The sequence below is a fragment of the Gobius niger genome (genome assembly GCF_951799975.1).
Source record: "Gobius niger genome assembly, chromosome: 19".
In the NCBI taxonomy this organism is placed as follows: domain Eukaryota; kingdom Metazoa; phylum Chordata; class Actinopteri; order Gobiiformes; family Gobiidae; genus Gobius; species Gobius niger.
In genome coordinates, this window is record NC_136870.1 from 289680 (window position 1) to 311953 (window position 22274).

A 22274-nucleotide genomic window follows, 5' to 3' on the forward strand; every position below is an offset into this window, starting at 1 on the left:
TTCGGCCGGGCCTCGCTAGTCTCCACATTTGATATTCTGAGATTATGAGTGATTACAAAGAAATGTCCAACCCGTCACACAGTTCAGCTGTAGAACAGTGGTTCCCAACCCATTCCAAAAACTATGGCCACTACAAATGTGTAAAATAATGAAGGCAAAAAATAATTTCAAACAAACAGCAATTGGAGAGTGTGATGCACCCGTGCTCCTTTCTTATTAACTACAACGACAATATGCTATGTTATATGCTAAACTCAGGGAATAGAATTCAAGAGATAGTGGAATAATTATGGATAAATATGAGGGGTTGAGCTCTAACGGTTTGGGTCACGGTGCAGGACCCGTGGCTTGGTGCATCATGGTAGTGTACAATAAAACAAATAATGAGTAGGTTTTGAACAGAAATAGCCTAATGATCATTGTTAGACAGTATTTATAACCTTACAATTAAATTGGCAATGCTTTCAAAGCTGCTTTAGAATAAAATGTACCTCTGGGCTCACAATACGTGAAAGCAAAATAGAAAACAAATGGTACAGCAGCAACAGTGCAGGCCATGCGCTCGTTAAGTTGTAGTTTCATTTTCGCTTTCACTCACACGGAGGATAAATCAGTCGGAGCAGCGCGTTTGATTAGAGGCTCGTGTTGGAGCAGGTTTTGGGCAGGAGAGACTTAAACAAAGACAGGCAGATGTGTTTTGGAGGATGTACCTGTACCTGTGCGGAGCGTCTACAGCTGCAGTTTAGGGTGAGTGACGATGGCACACAGCGCCCTGTTTGGATGCGCGCGCGCACACACATACACGCCTGCGCACACACACACACACACACACACACACACACACACGCACGCACGCGCACATAGCCCTGTTTGGATGCACGCGCGCGCACACATACATGCACGGACGCTCACACGCGCACACACACGCACGCACGCGCACATAGCCCTGTTTGGATGCACGCGCGCGCACACATACATGCACGGACGCTCACACGCGCACACACACAAACGCGCGCGCACACACACATCGCCCTGGTTGAATGCGCGCACACGCACGGCAGTCAGATCTCGTGCACTCGCGTTTTTGTGACGGGGGGTTGTCCTCGGACAGCAGCACCGCAGCACCGCGGCTTCCTGGTGTTCCCAAACGGTCTCCCATCCCAGTCCTAACCAGGCCCGTCCCTGCTTAGCTTCAAAGTCGGTATGGGAAATAAACATGGCGGCGCCCAGGCGGCGGCCATTGAGATAGCGTTTTCTATAATAGATGTATGTATATATATGTATATATGTATATATGTATATATATGTATATAAATAATCTAGAATTGCTTTGAAACTCTCAAACGTGTTTCCAGTCTGCCTGTTGAACATTCCCTAGGCCTGGTGCTAAGCCCGGGCGGCATATTGCACCTGCACCACAGTCTCTCTAACAGCCTTAGGGGGCAGGGAGCGGGAGGTCCGGGAGGTCAGGGTGTCACCGGGGGCATGAGCTGTGGACTAAGAACAACAAAGACCTCCACACGTGCCTCGGTTGTGAGCTGCTGAATTATGCAATACAACAATAATGCACGCCAGTTGACTTTGTTATGATTGACTGTCAGTCTGTTCAACAACTCGGAAATGGGGAAGTAGGGAAATGTATTTTCAATTCATTAAAAACCGCAAAACAAAACAAAATCTATCTATTTGTCACCTTAATTGGTGGTGTCTGTCGAGCGGTATGTATTACGCCTGCCTCGCATGTACCGCTGGTCCGTGAACGTCAAAGCAAGAAGTAAATAGTACATACAAAAAAAATAAAAGAGAGATTTTTTTAAATTATTTTTATTTTTATGATTTTTTTTTAAGTTATTCCCACTCTGCGGGAAACCAGTAGTTGTGTTTTCCTTCACCATTCATGTTTTCGTCAGTATCGATTGTTTCAGTCCATGTAAAATCACGTGCTGCCCCACTTTCCTGATTTGATCCTTAACCTAACACCGCGGTGAGTTTGCTGGTCCAAAAGGAGTGTGTCTCGGGAGGATTAGTGATGGACAAGGGAGCTGAGGACAGGGTTCTTCACGATCACCCATCTGCTGACATCAGGTCGACCGCTCACTCAGGCGAAGACGACTTATCGCAGCCTTTTTTCCCAAAACAACAAGTCAGCTACCTCGCACTTGGTCTGTGAAAAATCTTGAGAGTAACTGGTCTAGTATTTTTAATGGTTCTTTATTCTAGTTTCACTTTTAACTGATTTACGTTATCTCATTGATGCCTTTACTTAGATTTAACAGTATTAAAATAACTCAAGCAGCAATTCATGGATTTTACTTACAATGCATGATTATGTCATACTTTTATTGATATTTACACATTTTGGCGTAATAATAAATGTTTTGTGTAGTTGTTCTGGGATTCCCCATCGCTGTAGATTTGCACATATTTCTGACCGGACTTAGATGGTTTAGATGAGTATATTTCACGTCTATGTTCAGAAGTATTGTTTTGTTGTATCATTAGAAGCTTTTTCTTGCTCAGAAGCAAAATGCCCCCATCAACCCAGTCCAGTCGACGACATTTGACATCAACTACATCAACTGTGACCGTCTTCATCGATTTTTTCCACTTTAGGTTTGGAGCGTAATTATTGGAAGCAGAAAAACATAGTGTTAATTTTTTTGCTCTGAAATACGAAGGATAATATTAGTTTTCGCTGTTCTGTTTTGCGGCCGCGATGTCTATTCATCTACATGATAGTCAATGAACTTGTGACTCCGTTGTTAAAGCCTTTGCCCTTTTGGGAGTGGACTGGCCCCTCCCTGTGTACAGACCATTACAGACTGGAGGTCCTTCAAAGGTCCCCGTGATTACAACGTCTTTGTTGCAACACATGCTTCGCCCTCTCCTTTGTCCCGCTAAACACAGGACAAAAAAACTGCCGCCACACAAAAAGAAGACATCATATTGGAACATCTGCCGCGTCGCTCACTTTGACTCCAGGGCCACGTCGTGAGCGGGTCAACGTGTCAAGCCACCGCTCGCATTTGGGTTAGATTTGGAGGCTGGTCATTTATCATCATGTATATGTTTTACTATGAAAAAAACTAACTTGAGATGGATCAATATGCGCAAAAAAGCCCAGCCCTATCAAAATATGGAAGAAACTGACTAAAGTTGAATTTTGTCAGCGATGGTGGTGTTTTTAAACATTTATTTGGGCAGAAGCTCAGCTAAGAGCGTACTTTACTACTTGGTATTTTTGAATATCTCTAAACCGCTGTTAGGCATTGTGCCTTAAAGACCTAAATCGTCTCAACAACCAAAATCCTGGTCGAAATGCTGAATCAAATAAGTTTACAGTGAAAACCTCATACAACCTAATACTTAGGTTGTAATGACTGGGTTTAGAAAAGGGACAGGCCATGATTCACGCACCGTACATTTTCTCACCATAGAGACGAGATTTACACCCTTTTTGAGGGAGAATATAGTTTTCCTTGTCAAAACCTGACATTACTTGGGCTCATTGCAGTAATTTGGAGGCTCCCGCTGGGGAACACAGCTCTTCAGACTTAAAAAAGGCAAACTTCAGAGTGTTTCGACTGTATTCATTATTCAGGCCTTCTGCAATAAGCTTTTACTTGTCTATTCTTTTTAACAAGCTTCGGCCTGCTGAGCGCGTTTCCCTTTTAGTCATCTCCATACTAGTCTCTGAAGCTATCGCTGATCATCACTGTCTCTCCCGGTCTCAAGCTCAGAAGGTTTTAAAGTTAGCAGTGGAGTTGTCCAAGTTTTAGATACTTGGGGACTCACAATCTTTTAATGTCGGTAGAGAACTTTGAACAGGATTTTATCAGCTGCAAGAAAATGCCTCTTAATTTGTTGCAGTTTTGTGGCCTTGAGTGGAGGAAATGACTTGATGAAATGTTATTGTTTCAAGGACACAAGGGCCAGGCAATGATCACCTCAAGAATTCTGTGCAGTTTCACACCTTTTCAGAACAAGTTGCCGTGGAAGCCCTGCAGAGACACGCTGTTGGCTATGAACAAAGAGTGAAAATAGGTCAGAAACTGGTTTCTTTGTAGGGAAATAGCTCCAGTTTGGTTGTTTCCTGCTTAACTTTGTGCATGGTGCCAGCAGGGTTGCTCTGGTGCACAAGAAATTACAAGATGAGTTTTGGAGTAACTGGATATCAGTCTATGTAATATTTGCGTGGATGGGTTCCCAGTAGTTACTGTTGTAAAACTAATTTCTTCTAATCAAGCGGTTAAGTCAGGCAGTTAATTACTTAAACTGACTTTTTGTGACTTTTGTATTTTACTATTTTCAATGCACTATGTTCAGTCTAAAAGTTAACAGCACAGTTTTCTCCTCCTGACTCACTTCTTTCCATGGAATTTCCAATCCTCTATACTGTACTCCTTTGGGATAACCCATCTGGCCCCTGTCAGATTAGTCTGATTTAAGTCACAGGTATTTGTAATTGGCTATATGGGAAATCTATCACAGCTTCAATGTTGACAATAGTTACTGCCTGTCCTTTAGTATTCTAATTTGGATTTGATAGCAGCAGGTCATTGTAGTTGACCTGTTTGCTACCTGAGCTAATTGGGCTAATCACTCTTGATTAGCCAGACAGTTAGGGCGTGGAGATATTGTGTGATGTACACACATTAATCCGCAGCCTTCCCTCCCCCTCGACAGATGGGAGAGTCTGTCTGGGACCGTGCAGGAGTTTACCAAAGGAATTACTACTAGACACACTCTTAATCTAGCACTGCTATGGCTCCACACAAACAACATTTTAATTCCAAAAGTTTTAGACGATATAAACAGCCTCAAAATCAAAATGAAGAATATTATATTTAGAAGTTATAGTCAACTTGAAAACTGTTCTTCTTAAAGAACGAAGTGACAGAATATCGGATAGTATTACTTTATTATTTGATTTTGATTTATTTTCACATAATAAAAACAATAGCATGATTACATCTGGTTTCACAAATGTGATGGAAGGTTACCGAAAACCCTCAAGGGGCTTAATGAGTGGCAACCTCCATAAGTTTAAAGTAAAAGCAAATGTGAGGCCTGCTGTTGTCAAAAGAATAAAGTAAATTAAAATATATTGTCAGAAAACACAATCCAACATACTTCAATACTGGGTTTAGAAATGGATCCCAAGAGGAAAATAGCGATCACTCTGAAGCAAAGATTTAAGAGATTTTCTAAACTGAATTGGGGAAAGCTCTATGAGGATATTCCATATCCTCTGTATAGAACACTGAACTGAGAGTGTCTGGAGCGAGCAAAAGGTGCTCTGATTAGATTGCTGCTGCGAGTGGGAAATCTATGAAATTCATTGTTAAAGGGAAACATTTTATTGAGGTGCTGTGGCCGTAGCCTTTAACTGAACCGTAAATTTGGCCTTGATAATTTGGCCTTGGCTTGCATACATACAGTATGTAGAGTAGCCTTTAACTGACCATTCTCCAGATCTTAAGCCAGGATTCTATCGAGCTGGATATTGTTGACATAGCACTGAAAGGCACACACACCCTTCCCTTCTCGACCTTATTTTCAGGGAGTGGACTGGGAATGCAAGAGATGCCGGTTGAAATCGTTTGGACGTTTTGCTGGAGATTCTAACCGTCTTGCTCTTTGTTCAGTAAAGCCTTAGTCATTAGATTGTAATTGTTAAAGAAATAAATATTTATTTTTCTTGCTGTCTGTGTGGCAAGAAGCACTTTCCGAAGTTTGAGTTAATTATGAATAGAACACGTGATAAATGCTCATATTTCTCGCCATTGTTTGACAGACTGGGTACATAAATCTGGTGATCTAAAATAAATTCTTCTCGAACCCTCAAAAACTAAGAGTGGAAAAGGCCCGTCTAGCAACGCATGTAATCAGTTGTAGTGATTTTTGCTTATTGCTGAGATTGTGCAGCCTCAGTCTCACTCTCAACCCATCAAATTACAAAGGCTAATGTGTGCTGCGGAGCGTTCTGTACATGTAGCGACACGGATGTTAGCAGAGGCCTGTGCCAAGTGTTATATCGGGCTGTCTGTGCGTCGCTGGTGATCAGGTATACCAGAGGAAAACTCTACTGTTGAACTGTAGTTTGATCTTTTGCATCATCTTTCTGTGTTGGATCATTCACCTCGGTGTTCTTCTGTATTTTTAACCAGCCTCACAGCGAGAGGTGTTAAGTGTGTGAAGTTCAGCTTTGTAGCACATGATAAGTCGGTGCTTAACTGCGGAGTCTGTAAGAACCTGTCACAAGAGGACAACAAACTGTCTTTTTTATCAGAGCAGCTCTTTAGAGATGAGCCCTTCTGAATGTTTCATCACCATGCCTCTGATGTCAATCTTTCAACATTGTGTTACATGAAACAGTTTCCTTTAAAATGAACCTCATCTGTCATGCATTTATATTTGGCTGTTCAGAGTCATATTACATTTGTAAGTGACAAAAACAATGTCAGTGTTTGACTCCGTTTGGTAAGTGTTATTATGTTTCATCATCGTAACAAAAACAATTTACACTTTGTGCTTGGAACAGTTTTAGGTTGTAAGAACTTGTTTTCTTCAAAGCATGATGAAAATGAGCCCATCTTTCAAGCACGGTAACATGTCTCCAGATCCTTTGTCAGGAACTTGGTACCAAGCTGAAAGATTAGCCATCAATATGCCTTTGTGGTTGATGAGGAAAACCACGTTTGTACATTTGTATCAAACATCTCTTACTCATTCCAATACACATCTGCCGTCTGGGCTCCACTGAAAACTGTCAACTCTTCCAGGGCTGCCAACTCTCACGCTTTCACCATGAGACACACGCATTTGAGTGCCTTCACATGCTCTCACGCCACACTCCTCATATCACACGCTCAACCAAAAAATATCCCTGACTTTTTGCATTGAGCGGCTGCAGACGCTTTATTTTGTCTGTGTGCTTGTCCACCGTTCCTCTGGCGCGTGTGTCAGCGGCTCTAGTGAAGTGAGGCTCATTTTTTGTATTATTTTATTCCTTTTCGGAGGAGGGGCATCACTTAACTTGTGCATGCTTATTTTGCAAAACAAAAGTCACTGCTGGAGTGGGGTGGACGGAGAGAGGAGTGGCAGAGGGACTGCGAATGCACCACCTGTGGGACGTGAGCGCGTTCTGCAGAGAAAGGGTTTTGAACGCGGCTCCGGGGAAACGCGAGAGTGAGGCCATGGGAGAGAAAAAGGCGTGTGGGTTCTGTGAGTGACGAGGCGGCTACAGGAGCCCCCACACTCACATCTTCCACCTGTTCACTCAGCTCACTCCGCTCTTGGCCGCCTCCGAAGCGACATCACCGCACACTGCCCCCTCCTCCGCCCCAGTCACCTCCGCCGCTGCTGCCCCACAGGGAGCTCAAAGTGCATAAGGCAACGAGTTTGAGAAATCAAACCCCCAAACCCCCCCTTCAGAGTGCCTTCCCACACTTTCAATAGGTTCTGATGGTCATGTGGGGTGGTGCCAAACCCCCTCTGATCCATTATGCAGCTCCTGATGTGCTCAGTGATGTAAAACGTATAAGTTTGTTTTTGGCTTAGAATTCAATATGATTACGAGACAGTATCGCCATGAAAAAGGCCACACAGCTCGGGACCGACCAAAGTCTCACGCCAAAGTTGGCAGCCCTGCTCTTCACAGACTCAGTCTGAACACTTGAGTGTTCCAAGATATTTGCTCAAGTAACGTTGCTTTGGAGTCATTTCGCTCAAGTAGAAGTGGAAGGTGGTGTCTAAGACTCAAGTAAAAGGAAAATGGCAGAAAATACAAAAAAACAAAATAATTGTAAAGTTAAAGGGGCAAAGACGAGTTACATCTATACCCATCTTCTCTATTGTAAAAGAGATCTAAGATCTCAATGGGACTAACCTGGTTAAATAAAGGCTAAATTAAAAAAGATTTACAAAATAACTGACCAAAATGAGGCATTTGTCGCTTTACTCACAGTGGAAAATATAACTATTATTTTTATTCATGCAAGAGTACAGTAAAAAGTTAAAAGTACTGTATGGATGAAATGCGCTAAGTACAATTACTTCTAAAAGTTACTCAAGTTCATGTACTTGAGTAAATATAATGGAGTACAACCCACCTCTGGAATGGAATATTTTCTGAATTATTATTTCGGATACAGACGGATTGTGCAGTATCACTGGGAAATGTAAATGTTTATTACATTGATTGTGGGGTAGGCGTATATAAGCCTCAGCCTACTTCTATATTTTTTTGTTTTTTCTATAACAGAATAATTTGATTGTGAATGTTGTAAATAAAATTTAAATGTAAACTGCTCAAAAAAATAAAATAAAATAAACGACTGGAAGGGATGAAGGGATCACTGCAGTTTCATTGTTCCAAATGGGATTTATTGACGCCTCGTCATTACCATGTAAATAGGAGACTTGGAGAGGACGTGAAGGCTTTGTTTTCCTAATGACTAAATAGCCCCGCAATCCAGCACTGACAGACCCCACATGGCCCGCAAATGAAAACTATCACCTTCTTCATTTACAATGGTCGTAATAGTCATGTAAGTAAAAAACAACACCTTCACCTATTCTCTTAAAATACAGTGAGGTTTGTCCAGAGTGTGCAACACAACTTTGATAAACTTTCTTGATACTTGACTATGTCAGGACTTCTGTGTAACCCCAGACAATGTATTTTGCTAATTTTCCTGAATGTACACTGAAGCACGCACACATAATTATTTGTTTTACCAAACTCCGCAGTTAGCATTTCTTCTGTGCTATTAGACGACAACTAAGCCTTTATCTTGTTATTTTGTGAGGAAATAAGAGACAGGATGGCATTTCCCAGAGAGTGAGTGGGAACTTGATGATGGTTCAGGAGAAGTTCACCTGCCTGGGAAAAACTGGCTGTATTAGCCATGGTGCTTGTGCTGGCTCAGCACGAAGCAGACTTTGATGCAGCAGCTGCGCACCAGCGTATAATTTCCCCAATTATATGACATGTATACAAAGCAGAGCTCAGTAATAGCGCTGGTTTTGACTCCGATACGATACGAGGTCTTTCAGATGAAACGCTACAAATCTTATGCTCAATAATAAATGATGAGCTACACATTGTCAGTTGTCAGTTGATGGCTTGCTGGCATCAACTGCTGACCCTCATTTGTAATGAGGACAGTGATGGGTCAGTTACAAATGCCCGCGAGTCCCACGCACGCACAGAATTGACTATTTTGCATAATGACCCCCTGGCTAGTTTGTTAACACGTGTGTGAATATCGGATTGGAAGTATGTCAGACGCCAGCACACGCTCCTCTGTTGATCCAAAAGTCATTTTTATTCAAGCTAATACATCACTGTCCCCACACCAAGAAGTTATTGAAACCAAAATAAAGTTAAATGGGGAAAATGATCAATAATGCATTTGTTTTCACTCAATATACTGTGACTTTTGGCTACTACATATAAAGCACACTAAATATAGTAAATTGACAGAAGATTAATGATAGTTTCAGCCCTATAGATTCCATGGTTACTCTGGTTTTGTTGTGCCACATCCAGACACACCTCCAACATATTTCTCTCTCTTCCTATACATTTAACTCCCGTAGACAGCCCTGTCTGTGCCGCCCCGTCTGTCCTCTTAGCCGTCATATTATGGAAAAAAAAAAAAAAGGTGGGCCCACTGTGCTTGGATTTCCAATGGCATGTAAATCGCTTTGTCCCTCAAAGCTCTGGGTTCAGACGGGTTATGCAACACGATGCCTGCAGGTGTGTTTTTAGCTCACGTTGTTTTGGTGCAAGTAAACACATCACGCGCTCCAACGCCAACAATATCAAACGCCTCTGACCCAGTTGCCTCAAGTGCCCAGGGAGATTACACTCTGCATTTTTAACCAAGAGGCAAATGTATTGGATAATGCGGCCCACAGCTGTTTGGATATCTAAGATGAAAGTTTATTTTTCTACAGAAGGGATTATTTTTTCAAGTGTAGAATCATCTGAAGTCCCGCGTATGTCTGTCCTGGGGGGAGTTCCTTGTCTTGCTTTCTGGCAACAAATACCAGACAGTTTCCTTGAAAACGCAGCCATGAACAAACAAGGAAACCAGTTTTGTCTGTGCGCACAGTGTAATGTACAATGAAGGCCCTCAAATGACTAATAAGTGTGAGTTTTATTAGGCTTTGATTTACTTTACTATGCACGTAGCTTGGCATATTTTGCCTCGACCACTGCTAACCAGACCAATTTCATGGCAGTATTATCATAACTAATAATGATAATGTAAACAATATGCAGACAACCAGAAAAACAAACTAGGGCTGTCAAAATTCAGCATGGATTATCTTAAAGGGGGCGTATTATGCAAAATCGACTTTTTCAAGCTTTACATCATGTTATTATGTCACTCCCTCATTAAAAACATGGCTGAAGTGTTGCCTTGGCACATTCACGTATTTTTGAGTAATCTGTAAAAACTCTGATGGCGGCCATTTTAGGGATAGGTTTGCCTGAGTCCTCCTAGGAACGCCCCCACCTCCTGGAGACGCCTCCGAGCTTTCGTCACCAGCCGAGTAACCAACCACTGCTCCTCAGCAGAGCCCCCTCCCCACTGATGCCACAGACAGCGTGTGGAGGGGGCGTGTCTAAAGGCTCAGAGGTTCTTAAAGAGACAGAGGCCTATTTCAAGACATTCACTGCAGCCATTTTGAGAGAGCAATTTTATATAATAACTGCCTTATATAATTCTAATTTACTGCAGTTGCAGACCAACAGAAGGTTTCATCAACATTGTAGTGTGCTATAGACTGGTGCTATGTGATTGAAAAAAGCATAATACCCCCTCTTTAGAAATGTTTCCTTGCTGTATTTGAGAGTCTAAGGACAGGAGACACCCATGCGGCTCGTCACCACCTGCTGCTGACCCTTATTTGGACAAGATGTTTGCCTGGATGCTTCATTTGCCTGAACTTTACATTGTCATCATGTCTATCATTGTCTTAATGTGTGTGCATTCCTGTGGGCCAACTCCTGTTGTGATATTGAGCTTTACTATACAAAATCACTGTCCCTATTGATTGTTGATTTCTTGTTTTGATTCAGAGCAAGTCCTCACTGCTCAGTTCAATTGGTCTTAGGATCTGCATCAAATCCTTCAGTCCTCTCATGAATGAGCGCAGATCGGTCGCTGATATCAGTGAGTTGGCCACTGAGCAGTAGCAGGTTAGGTGATGATCCCATGTGTGCCTGGAACCGAGTAATCCGGCAAACATTTCACCAAACCATTTTCTACAGAAAGTAGAATGATGCAAGGCTGTTTGCATTCAGTATTGCATTAATTTTTCACTACGGTCTTGTATTGAGGATGGTAGACTGTGACCACTGCACAAAGCCTTCTCCAGCTGAACCACTCTTTTACAAGGTGAGCCTAATGAATCCCAGCACTGTCATCGTGGAATATACCCATGGCGAAGAAGGAACCCATTGATGGATTGAAAGTGTCAAAACCCATTGATGGAATAAAAGTGTCATTCAGGATGTTGAGGTCATCAGATGCTCTCAATCTATTGTTGCAGAACATAGATTTGACCAACTGCAGCGACCCCAGATTAGAACTGTTGCTTACATCCAGGTGGTGACTTTGAAGTCTAAATACACCGCCTGACCAAAAACAAATACAAAGACTGCCAGTTTTTGACTAAAGCTGACTTGTCAAAAGACCTGGAGTCGAGATGCATGATTTATAGACTGTCAAAGGTGATGACAAGGCCGTGGCATCATTGTTGATACCAAGCACGACCAGAATACATTTTGGTTTGTTCAAAAAGTTGAGCTGTTTATTTGAGGACAATGTAAAAATAAATTATTTCACTATGTGTAAGCTAAACCGAGAAGAAAAGCCATCTCAGTTTTTCGGAAGAAATGGAAGGCATTTAGAAGTGAGAAACTTTTGACACAGGCTTTGCAGGTTTCAGGTAATCCTGGATATGCATAAAACAGTTTTAACGCAAAGTACCTGAGCACTTTTATCCCTCAATGACCCCGCGGGAGCTCATTTTGATAAAAATCTGTGAAATCTTCAAAAGCAGAAGAATCTCGAGGGTCCAAGTCTTTAATTTCCACTCTTCCCTGGGGTGTACGCTCTCCTAAACGTCATAAATGACTTGACAGAGCAACTATCGCTAATTGCCTTTATGATTGGGCACTTGCAGGTCAGTTAGGTCCCTGTGTCAGAGTCATAAAGTCACTTGATGGGTGTCTTCAGTTTACTGCCAAACCACTTACTAAATAGCTTTGTAAATGGGGACAAACTTATCACCCGAGTGCCACTGTCAAAAGTTGTAAACTTTCTTTCCCTTGACCTGAATTGAATGTTGGTGGGAATTCCTTTTGAGGCTCAAATCTAAATTTAGAATTGTCTTGGTTTGTGCAGCAGTATTTGAAAAGTGAAATAGTTAATGAAGTGGCAATTGGTGAGAACGTTTGAGAACCACAAGCCTAGATTATTGCAGTCTTGACATTTCTCTTATTGCAACCTTTAGAATTAGGATTCAGTTGTTATTTATTGTGCAGCCTTACTTTGGCCGTTTGGCAACACATTCTTACAACAGTCCTTTGGAATAACAACTTCAGGACAAGAAAGGAAAATGTGGTGGTTGTAGGTGCTACTTTAAGATTCGATATATTCTTGCAATAATGTAAGAAAAATACTATTTCCATGATAAATCTATGGCGAAACGTTGAATCTGCAACATCTACAAATTATTACGACTGCTGGGCAATTTATTAGGTTACTGTACTTTTAAGGCCTCAAAAGATTGGAAAAGCCTGTTCCAATCTTGTATTACTGTTGGATTCCCCTCACTGTGTTGTCCGCCCAGATAAAGGCTAAAGCAGTGTTTATATTGTCAGTGATCAGTGCAGTTCTAGATGTGTCCCACAGATAAGTGTTTCCCTTGATGCGGCGCTGACCTGACCACAAACTGCTTTTTGCCACAGACTCATGATGACCCTAAATTACCGGCTCTCCTCACTCCTTTGTATTTTGGCTCAGCCCTCGGGCCGACTGTGGCTTCTCTGTTTGGGTATCCAGCCTAACAAGTCGCGCGTTTTGCATCCGAACCTCGCTATGTTGGTATTTACACAAAACAAAATATCCCCACGTCACTGAGGCCTTACTGGAACTTTTTGGTTTCTTTTTGTTTCAATAAAATACTGCAAAAACTTTTCCACAATATTCAAGAAAACAAAACTCCCCAAGTAAAGCCATCCAAAAAAAGTGCTTCCAAATTAGTTTTTCCCTTTGTATAGCAGCAGCAGCGTCGACATTTCTCTTGGCGTAAATTATTAAAACACACACGTTGAGACGCAAAACTTGACGGATTTGACAACTGCACAAGGGCGGGCGGCTGAGACGAGTCGTCGCGATTCCAGACATTTGAGACAAGTAGGTTTTCTTTTCTAAATAACACTGTAATGATGTCCCAAAAGTACACATTCAGAAGTGTACCTCCTCAACAAATTTGCGTGCATAACCAGTTTTAATTATTGTGTCTATTGAGCAGGTTTAATTCTGAGTCTCTTCCTTTTGATGATGCAGAAATACATGTAGGGATGCCTTGCTGACTAAATCCAGCCCAGGAATAAACAAACACTATTTCAGTCGTAGGTGTAAAAGCTTGGGAAGTGAAAAGCTTGGACCTTTCTAGGACGGTAAGCACTGAAACCTGATGAAAACGTTTGAAATATAACTTTGCTTGTTATTGTGCATACTTAAAGGATATCAATTATGCAGTATTAGAACATATAAACTCCTTTTGGACATCATAGCTTTTGTATATAAGCAAAGGTCAAGCAACCTCAGTTATAAAATGTGTGGATACAAAACTCCAGCAGAGAACTCCTCTATCTTCACACTTATTCGAAACTTGCTAACAAAGGCTGCTAGTGTGCGCCAGTGGCTAAATTCAGATTTTTTGAACACAGACTGGGCAATATGGCAAAAAATATATCCTCCATTTTTTTCCCACTTATAAAGAACAATTTAGAATTTGGTTTCAATTTCATTTTCTCCTATTTAAAACCTTAAAATTGTATGATATACTTTTTAAATAAACTTGAGCTCGAATGAAGTATGAATGCTCTCCACTCTAGCTCCATGTACAGATTGAATGATAGACTAAACCATAGTCTATTATTCTAAAACATAGTCTATAATTCCCGTCAGACCTCGGAAGCTAAGCAGGGAAGGGCCGGGTCGGTACTTGGATGGAGACCGTTTGGTAACACCAGGAAGCCTAGCGAATGCAGTGTGTGAGTGAGTGGGTGGTGGTGGTCGGAGGGGCCGATGGCGCAGACTGGTTGCCTCGCTTCCGTCAGTCTACCCCAGGGCAGCTGTGGCTACAATTGTAGCTTACTACCACCGAGTATGGAGTGAACGAATAATAGTGCAATGTAACGCGTCTTTGAGTGTCCAGAAAAGTGCTATATAAAACCAATGCATTATTATTATTTATTATTATAAGCAGGACATTAAAACATTGTTAGATGGCTAAAGGACTCTTACTAAAAGGTTTTCAAGTTGTCATCCGTATTGCGTTTTTTATTGAAGACTGAAGACAACATTAGCCTAATTGTTCAGCTGCTGAGTTTTGGTTGAAAGGCTTTCAATTCTAAAACAAGCCAGTAACTTGAAAAGCTCCAGTACAACTGAGCGCCAGCATGAACATGGATAAAAGCTCAAAAAGCCAGTTCAGTTTCCCTGATGCCTATTACTTAAACTTTCTTCTGAGGGTGTTTCATCCGTCTTTGCAGCCTGCACTTGATCTCCAAGCTGGTGTTTTTTAGAAGTCTTTAGTGTGTTTGTTGTTTACACACTTTGAAAAAAAAAAAGAATAAAATCAAAAATTCCCCAGCCTCACTGCACCTGAACAAGCGCTTCTTCTCCCTCCTCCTCCTACTGCAGGTGACCCCATCCTCCACATCAAAGCCCCCCACTGCGCTTTTCTTCTTCTCCTTCAAGGTGCAGCGCAAAAGCACCACAACAAGCACTCTTCACAGCCCACTTCCATGCGACGTTATCCACGTACGGCTGCTTTTCATCACGTTTCAAAACAAAGGTGTCACGTGACCGGGAAGCGCTTTGTGTGTGGGAACCATTGACCACCGACAGCCCTTTCTTTTCTGTCGGCCTGTAGCTTTCAATGACGTTTGTTTGTTGGTTTGTGTGAAAGCTATTTTTTTCAGCGAGAAGCCAACCCTGTAATTTCTTTTTGTGTGTGGAAGCTAAAGGTAAGGGGACGTGCAACAGCTGCGAACAATGGCTGCAAATGTGTGTTGGTAATTTTAGTCTTCGGGCACAAAAAAAATGCAGTTTGAAGACGCCTTTTCATCACACTTTGTTGTTTCTGGTATGCATTATAAAAAGAACTGGCATTGTTATAAAAGGAATCGCTTGATTTGTAGCATGTTTCTTTTCTTAAATCGTTGTATTTGATTCAAACATTAATCTTTCTGAGACCAACTCGATGACCTGTTCTAACATGCAAACAAACTTTGGCCAATACTCTATTGATAAAGAAACTCAAACATAAACTACAAAACGTGTGACCTAATTTACTAACACATTTGCGCTACAGTGCATACTGTAAGTTTGTTTGCTATTGCGTGATTTTTATTATCACAAATATGATGACATACGACTGCTCTGCTGTCTGCCACTAACCACATTGTGAAGTTCACAGACAACACAACTGTGGTGTGCCTTATCAGAGATGACGACGACTTGGTCTACAGTGAGGAGATGGCAGGTTAAACAAGCTGGTGTAAAATCAGCTATCTGATCCTGAATGTAAACAAGATGAAGGAAATCATCATGGACTTCAAGAAGAACCGGCCCAGCCATGCTTCTCTCGTCATAAACAACACGACTGTTGAGATGGTCAGCAGTACCAGGATTAAGAGAAGATCATCGGGACCTTGCTCTACCCTGTCCAAGACATTGGCGTAAAGTGCTGTGTGTCCCGGGCAAAGATACAGGATGCCTTGCATCCAAATCATGCACATTTGTCCTTGCTGCTCTCAGGAAAAAAGTTATGTCACATTCTTTGCAGGACCGCTAGACACTATAACAGTTTCTGTCCGATGGCAAGTAGACTGCTGAATGACTGAATGATTGAGTAATTATGTAAAGTACATTTTGCAGTATGCTGGTTGCACTTACCTATTTATTTAATACAATACATTTGAAAATTATAATTTGTGTCCCTGGGAGAAAAGGGCTGAAGGGACTGTCGTTCCTACAGGCTGGAGATACTCATCACTGAGCAGCAAAATCACAGACTGTGGTGGCTCTGCAGACAGCACACATTATACCAATCATAGAGAAAGTATTTGTATTACTTCAGAGTCCTTCATTAAGTATATTGAGTGAAAGCCGAACTTTGGCAGAACCATGCACTGCTGGACTGACTGTGCATAGGCATGGGCACTGAAACCGTGTTATTTTGGCAGAAAGCTTCATAAATTATGATCCCAGTCATGAACAATTCTACGATGGCCTAATTTTAGCGATTAGCGATTGTATGGTATATTGTTCCACCCGTAATGCAACACTGTACTTGCAGACATTGATCCGTTGTCAGAGTGAACCCTCTACTGTTTTTTTTTCCTCTCGTCTTTGTGAGCGGAAGGCCAGGGCCCAGTGGAGAAAGAGCAGTTTGACAGCCGTGGAGAGAGCCATTGCGGGGAGGGAGGGAGTGGCGGGAGAGTGGGGTGGCGCGGTGGGTGTGCTATGCGAGGAATTCCGGCTCATGTTGTAACTGGAACCCCTGAAAGGCTTGTGTTCTCCTGGGGACAGTTCCAAAGCGCGACGCCCCCCAGCCCCTCTATCACTTACTCACTGTCAATGCGGCTTTCTGTGCGCCCCGAGGCCTTAAGCAGCCATTCTACTGCCTGACTGCGCTCACGACATGGAAATCTCGTGTAAATCTGCAACGCCAAATAAAGAAAAACATAAAAGCCACTGTGAGAAGACGCTTGGGTAGAGTCTCACTGCTTTGGCCTGTTCCCACGTATTCTGGAAAAAAGCTGAAGGGACCAGTTGACCAGTTTCCTCAGTGTTCTGTTGCTACTTGGCGGTACTGAGCCTTGACATTGTTTTTATTCATACAGCCCTGTTTAATCATCAGTTAAAATGCTGATATGGAAACGTCGGCTTATGACAGGAGCTGTTCCTGCGGCTCACTTGGCTGTGTAATAAATGGCATGAACATAAAGAGTAGATTTTATTGTAAGGAGAATATTTCACCGCAATACCATGGTTATTATGATTAGGATGGCTTCCCACATTATGCGATTGAGCGTAATATTTCAGTGTGTTGAATATTGAGGATATATGGAGATTGTTCACGTCTTGAACAATATTCTCAACCATTTGGAGTTTTGGGAACCTTGTGCGATTTGTTTTTTTCTTCCTATACCTGGACTGCCCTTTAACCCATCCCATCCATCCAGCGCTCTTCAGACACCTCTGTGATTTTCCACACCCAGGTGCAGACCAGCGGGATATTTACGACCCTGAATTGCTCTGTATTCAGCAGGTCTCCGTGGACAGTGGGCCTTTACTGCTGACGGGGGCACTGTAATATTAAGGCCTGTCTGGTTTCTACACGCACCAGCAAGATGGAGAGCAGAGTCATGTTAAGGTCATGATGAAACCTACCGGTATGCAAGACTTGTGGGAATCGGATGACCACTAGTGGGATTTTCGAAGCAACTTTTCCAGCTTTATGGTTCCATGATTGTTTGGCGGAATCTTGAGGTGTTTTTTGAATTGTGCGAATTTTGGAAAATGGAAACGGATTCATCATTCATCATAGAACAACACCTGACGAGATGACCTTTTGACTGGAGTGGACAGAAGTGAACAAGAAGAGTCATCCCATTAGTGGCAGGTCGTCTAGTCCTAAAAATATTTTCCCAGGAGTGCTGGAACATCGATGCGCTGTCTTTGCCGCTGTGTTCATGCTATCTATAGACCAATGAAATCCATTGACGCAGACGTTGCCTCAGCTTAGAAAACTCACTCTGGGATAGTTTCGCTTTTGTCCATCATTATAAGTGCTGTGAGACTTCAGAGTAGTTAGTGCAAGCTACTTTTGCTGGCATTTTATTATTCAAGACATAACTACTTACCCTTTCTGCTTTTCAATAAACATTTCTGCAATATTAATACTTGGTTTCTCATTCAGTTTGAGGATTCAAGACCTAAATAGTTGACTTTTTTAGCGAACCAGCTTGCAAAATCACGTAGAACGCTAAGTACAAGCAACACCAAATCTAATCTCAACATAAGGTTTGTAAGCTATGTGTTGGGGGAATTTGTCTTCCGCATTTGACACATCCTTCAACTGGGATCTCGATCTTTATTTTCCCCACCTGCTCTATATCTGTAGTCTGTTTTTAAGTCTGTTCAAACTCAAGTCAAAGGCATTCCTGTTTTCGAAAGGGAATCGGGCAGATGACAGATTTTCCACTTTCCCATTTTTCCCCTTCTTTCTATACAAGTACAAGTCCAACATGTGAATGGCTGTCAGTGTTCATTCACGGACATTGCACAAGCCTTTGTGTGCTCACAGCTGACTCAAAAAAAAAAAAAGAACTCGTGTCGGGTCTTGTTGCGTTTGTTTTTCCAGACGCGCTTGTCGTTGTTAATCCTGGAAGGTCCGTGATAAGTAAATGAGGTGGAAACGTTCTCTTTATCACAGCAAAAACAATGGCATCATACTTGAGCAGGGGTAGTTTCTTTGTAAATGTGAGCTATGTTTATGTACAGGGCTCCGGATCATTGTCCCAAGTTTTTTTCTGCATTCATCACCAGTAAATATTCTCAAAATACTTAAGGTTTTCTACTTTTCTGTGTGTCTTTCAGAGTTGCTGGGCTCCACCAAGAGGCTCAACGTCAACTACCAGGATGCAGACGGGTAAGGCGAGCCAGTGGGGGCAAACTTGTACATACTAGCCCAAAGTGTACGCTCAAAAAAATGAGTCAGAAGAACAAAACCTAACACTCATGGTCGTGATTGACATGTCGGATTGGAATATCCGCCTTGTGTTGTTTCTTTAATTCAGTGACTCATGTTAGACGGCGCCTTACTTAGTTATTATCCCGTTCTTACTAAAAATTGCAGAAAATTGTAAAGTAAATAAAACTGTTATCATTTGTCCAGTAAATTTTGTGACTCATTGAGAGGCTTGTTGAAATTTAGAATAGTATTTAGGTTCTGGAAAATGAACTGGGACTACAGAAGATTCACTTTAGTAGCTCTTGCAAACTCCAAACTTTCCAGTCTTGGACTTAACAATATTTTGAAGGTTATTTTCCGAGGGATTTTTTATATATTGAATTCCTGCTAAAACTTTTGGCTTATTCTAAAACTAAACTTTGTAACGAATTTGTCAACAAAATCTGGTTCTATCCATTATTCAGATGGATAGATATACGCAAATCTGGCCATTTTATTGCACAAAGCATCATATTTTTATATGAAAACAAATAATGACAAAAAAACCTGCGTAATATCAGTTATCTATAGCAAAAGTTTCAAAGTGGTATCTAAATAGATGTAGTGTCTAGCCTTAAAGCAAGCCTAAAATGATCCTAAAATGTAAACTGGATGTAAAGTTGTCAACAATAACGTAAATGAAGATCAGTCTAAATCAAGTTGCCACAGTTTGAGACTCACTGACATAGACCATGGCGGCGATGTAGAACAGATCTTGTGCCTGTGCGCACATGCCCCGGGCCGCTCTGCTGTGGGCGGCTGAACACAATAGGGGGCTGTGAAGTGACTGCTGTGGTCTTTGGGGAGTGGGGCGGGTCTGTGTACATTTGTGTGTGTATGGGGGGGTTTGTGTGATATATGAGAGCAGTGCAGAGGTGAGCTGAACACAGGCCTGTCAGCACCTCCCATGCCCCACACTCACTCACGCAGACTGAGTGTTTTACTGGGACCTGGGGCCGAGCAGCGAACTCACACAGGAGGAGGCAGCACAAGACAGACAAGCTTTACTAACATGTCTCACAGCCACCAGACTGACAGCACACATACCCTGCACAATAGACTTAAAAACATGATTTACTGTCTTATGATGTAAAATATCATGATAAAATGGTATTTTACATTTTCTTATTTGAAATGATGTATATAAGAATTGAATAGTAACAATGAAAGAGAACTGAGACAGCATAGCTTGATCAACACGCTTTGAGCAGAACCACTCAGAGCCCATATAATGTTGGATTATGGGCTTTAAACATGTGGAGCACAGTTTAGAGTTTTACCAATGATGCAATTGTACCCAGGAAGTACAGAACGGGGCGCTGACACTGTCGAGGAAGAAACGGCTAAATGAAACAGCTTTGTCCGAGGATTAATGAAAACTGATGTGATGAAACTAATCCAAGGTTGTCTTTGACACGGATACAACAATGTTATAACAAGGTTTTAAGTTTAAAAAGTGGATTTTGCATGATATGTCCACTTTAAAGACAGGAGTTTATCTTCAAAACCCTCAACACACATCCCAAAACTGTTTTTGCACGAATGTTTGCTCATTTGGAAACGTTTGATTTAGAGCACACATGATCCAAAAAGGGAACAATTTCAGGCAGAACTGAAAATTGCACTTTGTAATTATTCAGACTTATTTTGCTGAAAACAATTTGATTACCGATTCTTGGTTTTAAAGCAAGATACATTTCATACTGCAGATTTGTCCAGGAGCATTAACCTTTGAGAGTCCACACAGGGTAGAGCCTGGTTGGTACTTGGATGGGAGACTGCCGGGAAACACCAGGAGGCCTGGGGGAATGTATTCTTCTAATTTTTAGTTTTTTGTTTGTTTATTTGGCCAGGACAGTGCATGTTAATGAACACATGCACTCATGCATGTAAACACGCCGCATTGTAGCCATGGGCTAATTTTCATCCATTGTCCCACACTCACAAACACTCTCACACATCCTGGTCATGTAGTGTGTGAGTGGGTGGTCAGAGATGGTGCAGATTGGCAGCCTCACTCCAGTCTACCCCAGGGCAGATGTGGCCTGTGGTGTGAATGAATAATGCACAACTTTGAACATTTGAAAAAAGGTTATTATATACTGTAAGACTAACGTATTATTATTATTATTATTATTATTATTATTATTATTATTATTATTATTATTATTATTATTATTATTATTATTATTATTATTATTATATATGTATCTGTTTTTTCAGTGTATTCTACTGCTACTGCTGTCTATGCAATTTAATTATTGCAACCATTCAAAGTATGATTCCGATTAAATTATGCTGCCCAGCTTTATATAATGGTCACCAACTACTAAATTAGTTTTAGTTAGTTTTTCTGATAATCTCATAGGGCTGTGGTTATATCACACAGAACTGTAGTTTATAAAGTCAACATATATCAAGTTTTACAACTACCAAAGTTGACTCAAGTGCTGTGTCATAATCAGGTGACTATTAATTTGACATAATGATAATAATAATGCCATACACTTGTATTGTGCTTTACAAGCTTCTATTTCAAAGTTTCAGGTCATTATTCATTCACACCATACTTGGTGGTGGTAAGCTACTGTTGTAGCCACAGCTGCCCTGGAGTAGACTGACGGAAGCGAGTCAGTGCCATCGGCCCCTCCGACCACCACCAGCCACTCCCATCCAAGTACCAGCCAGGCCCATTTCTGCTTAGCCTCCCAGGTCTGATAGGATTGGGCAGAGCAAAGGCGGTATGGCCTTACATGTATCAATCTTAGAAAAAAAATACAAATCTATACTACTGTTGTAATTGCTAAGGGTGACTATGATTCAACAAAATGAGTTATTTCCATTCTAAACCACAGAGCTACCTGTAAACCCAAAGCTCCAGCTCCTCATAAAGTTGACAGATTTGCCTCCCAGGCTTTTGGTTTCCTACATCTGGCTTTACTCATGTTGTAAAGTCGACACCTGGGACAAACCTTTTTATGATTTAAACCTACCCAGATGCCTACCACATGGGGTGTATAAACTTGTGAATGGAGATCAGCTGGTAGCAGTGAAAGCTTGTCCAGAAAAACTGTTTTTCCCGACCAGCAACAGTATGTTTCTTCAAACTGTGGCAGTCCAAATATATCTTCTGTTGGGTACAATAACCAAGTACTTCACCTTTTTCTACAGATTATAATTGTGGTAGTTTCAACAAAAGTATGGAAACTGATGTT

The 22274-nt window shown here is 41.6% G+C and overlaps 1 protein-coding gene across 3 annotated transcripts in view; it reads left to right on the top strand.

Moving 5' to 3' along the window:
* The window catches only part of LOC306978994 (CASK interacting protein 2), a 68482-nt gene that overhangs the window by 6280 nt on the left and 39928 nt on the right, over nucleotides 1-22274 (top strand). For all 3 annotated transcript variants that reach the window (XM_079577750.1, XM_079577751.1, XM_079577752.1), the window contains exon 3: nucleotides 18927-18978. In XM_079577750.1, the coding sequence (XP_079433876.1) occupies nucleotides 18927-18978 (52 nt within the window). The remainder of the gene's footprint in view (nucleotides 1-18926; nucleotides 18979-22274) is intronic.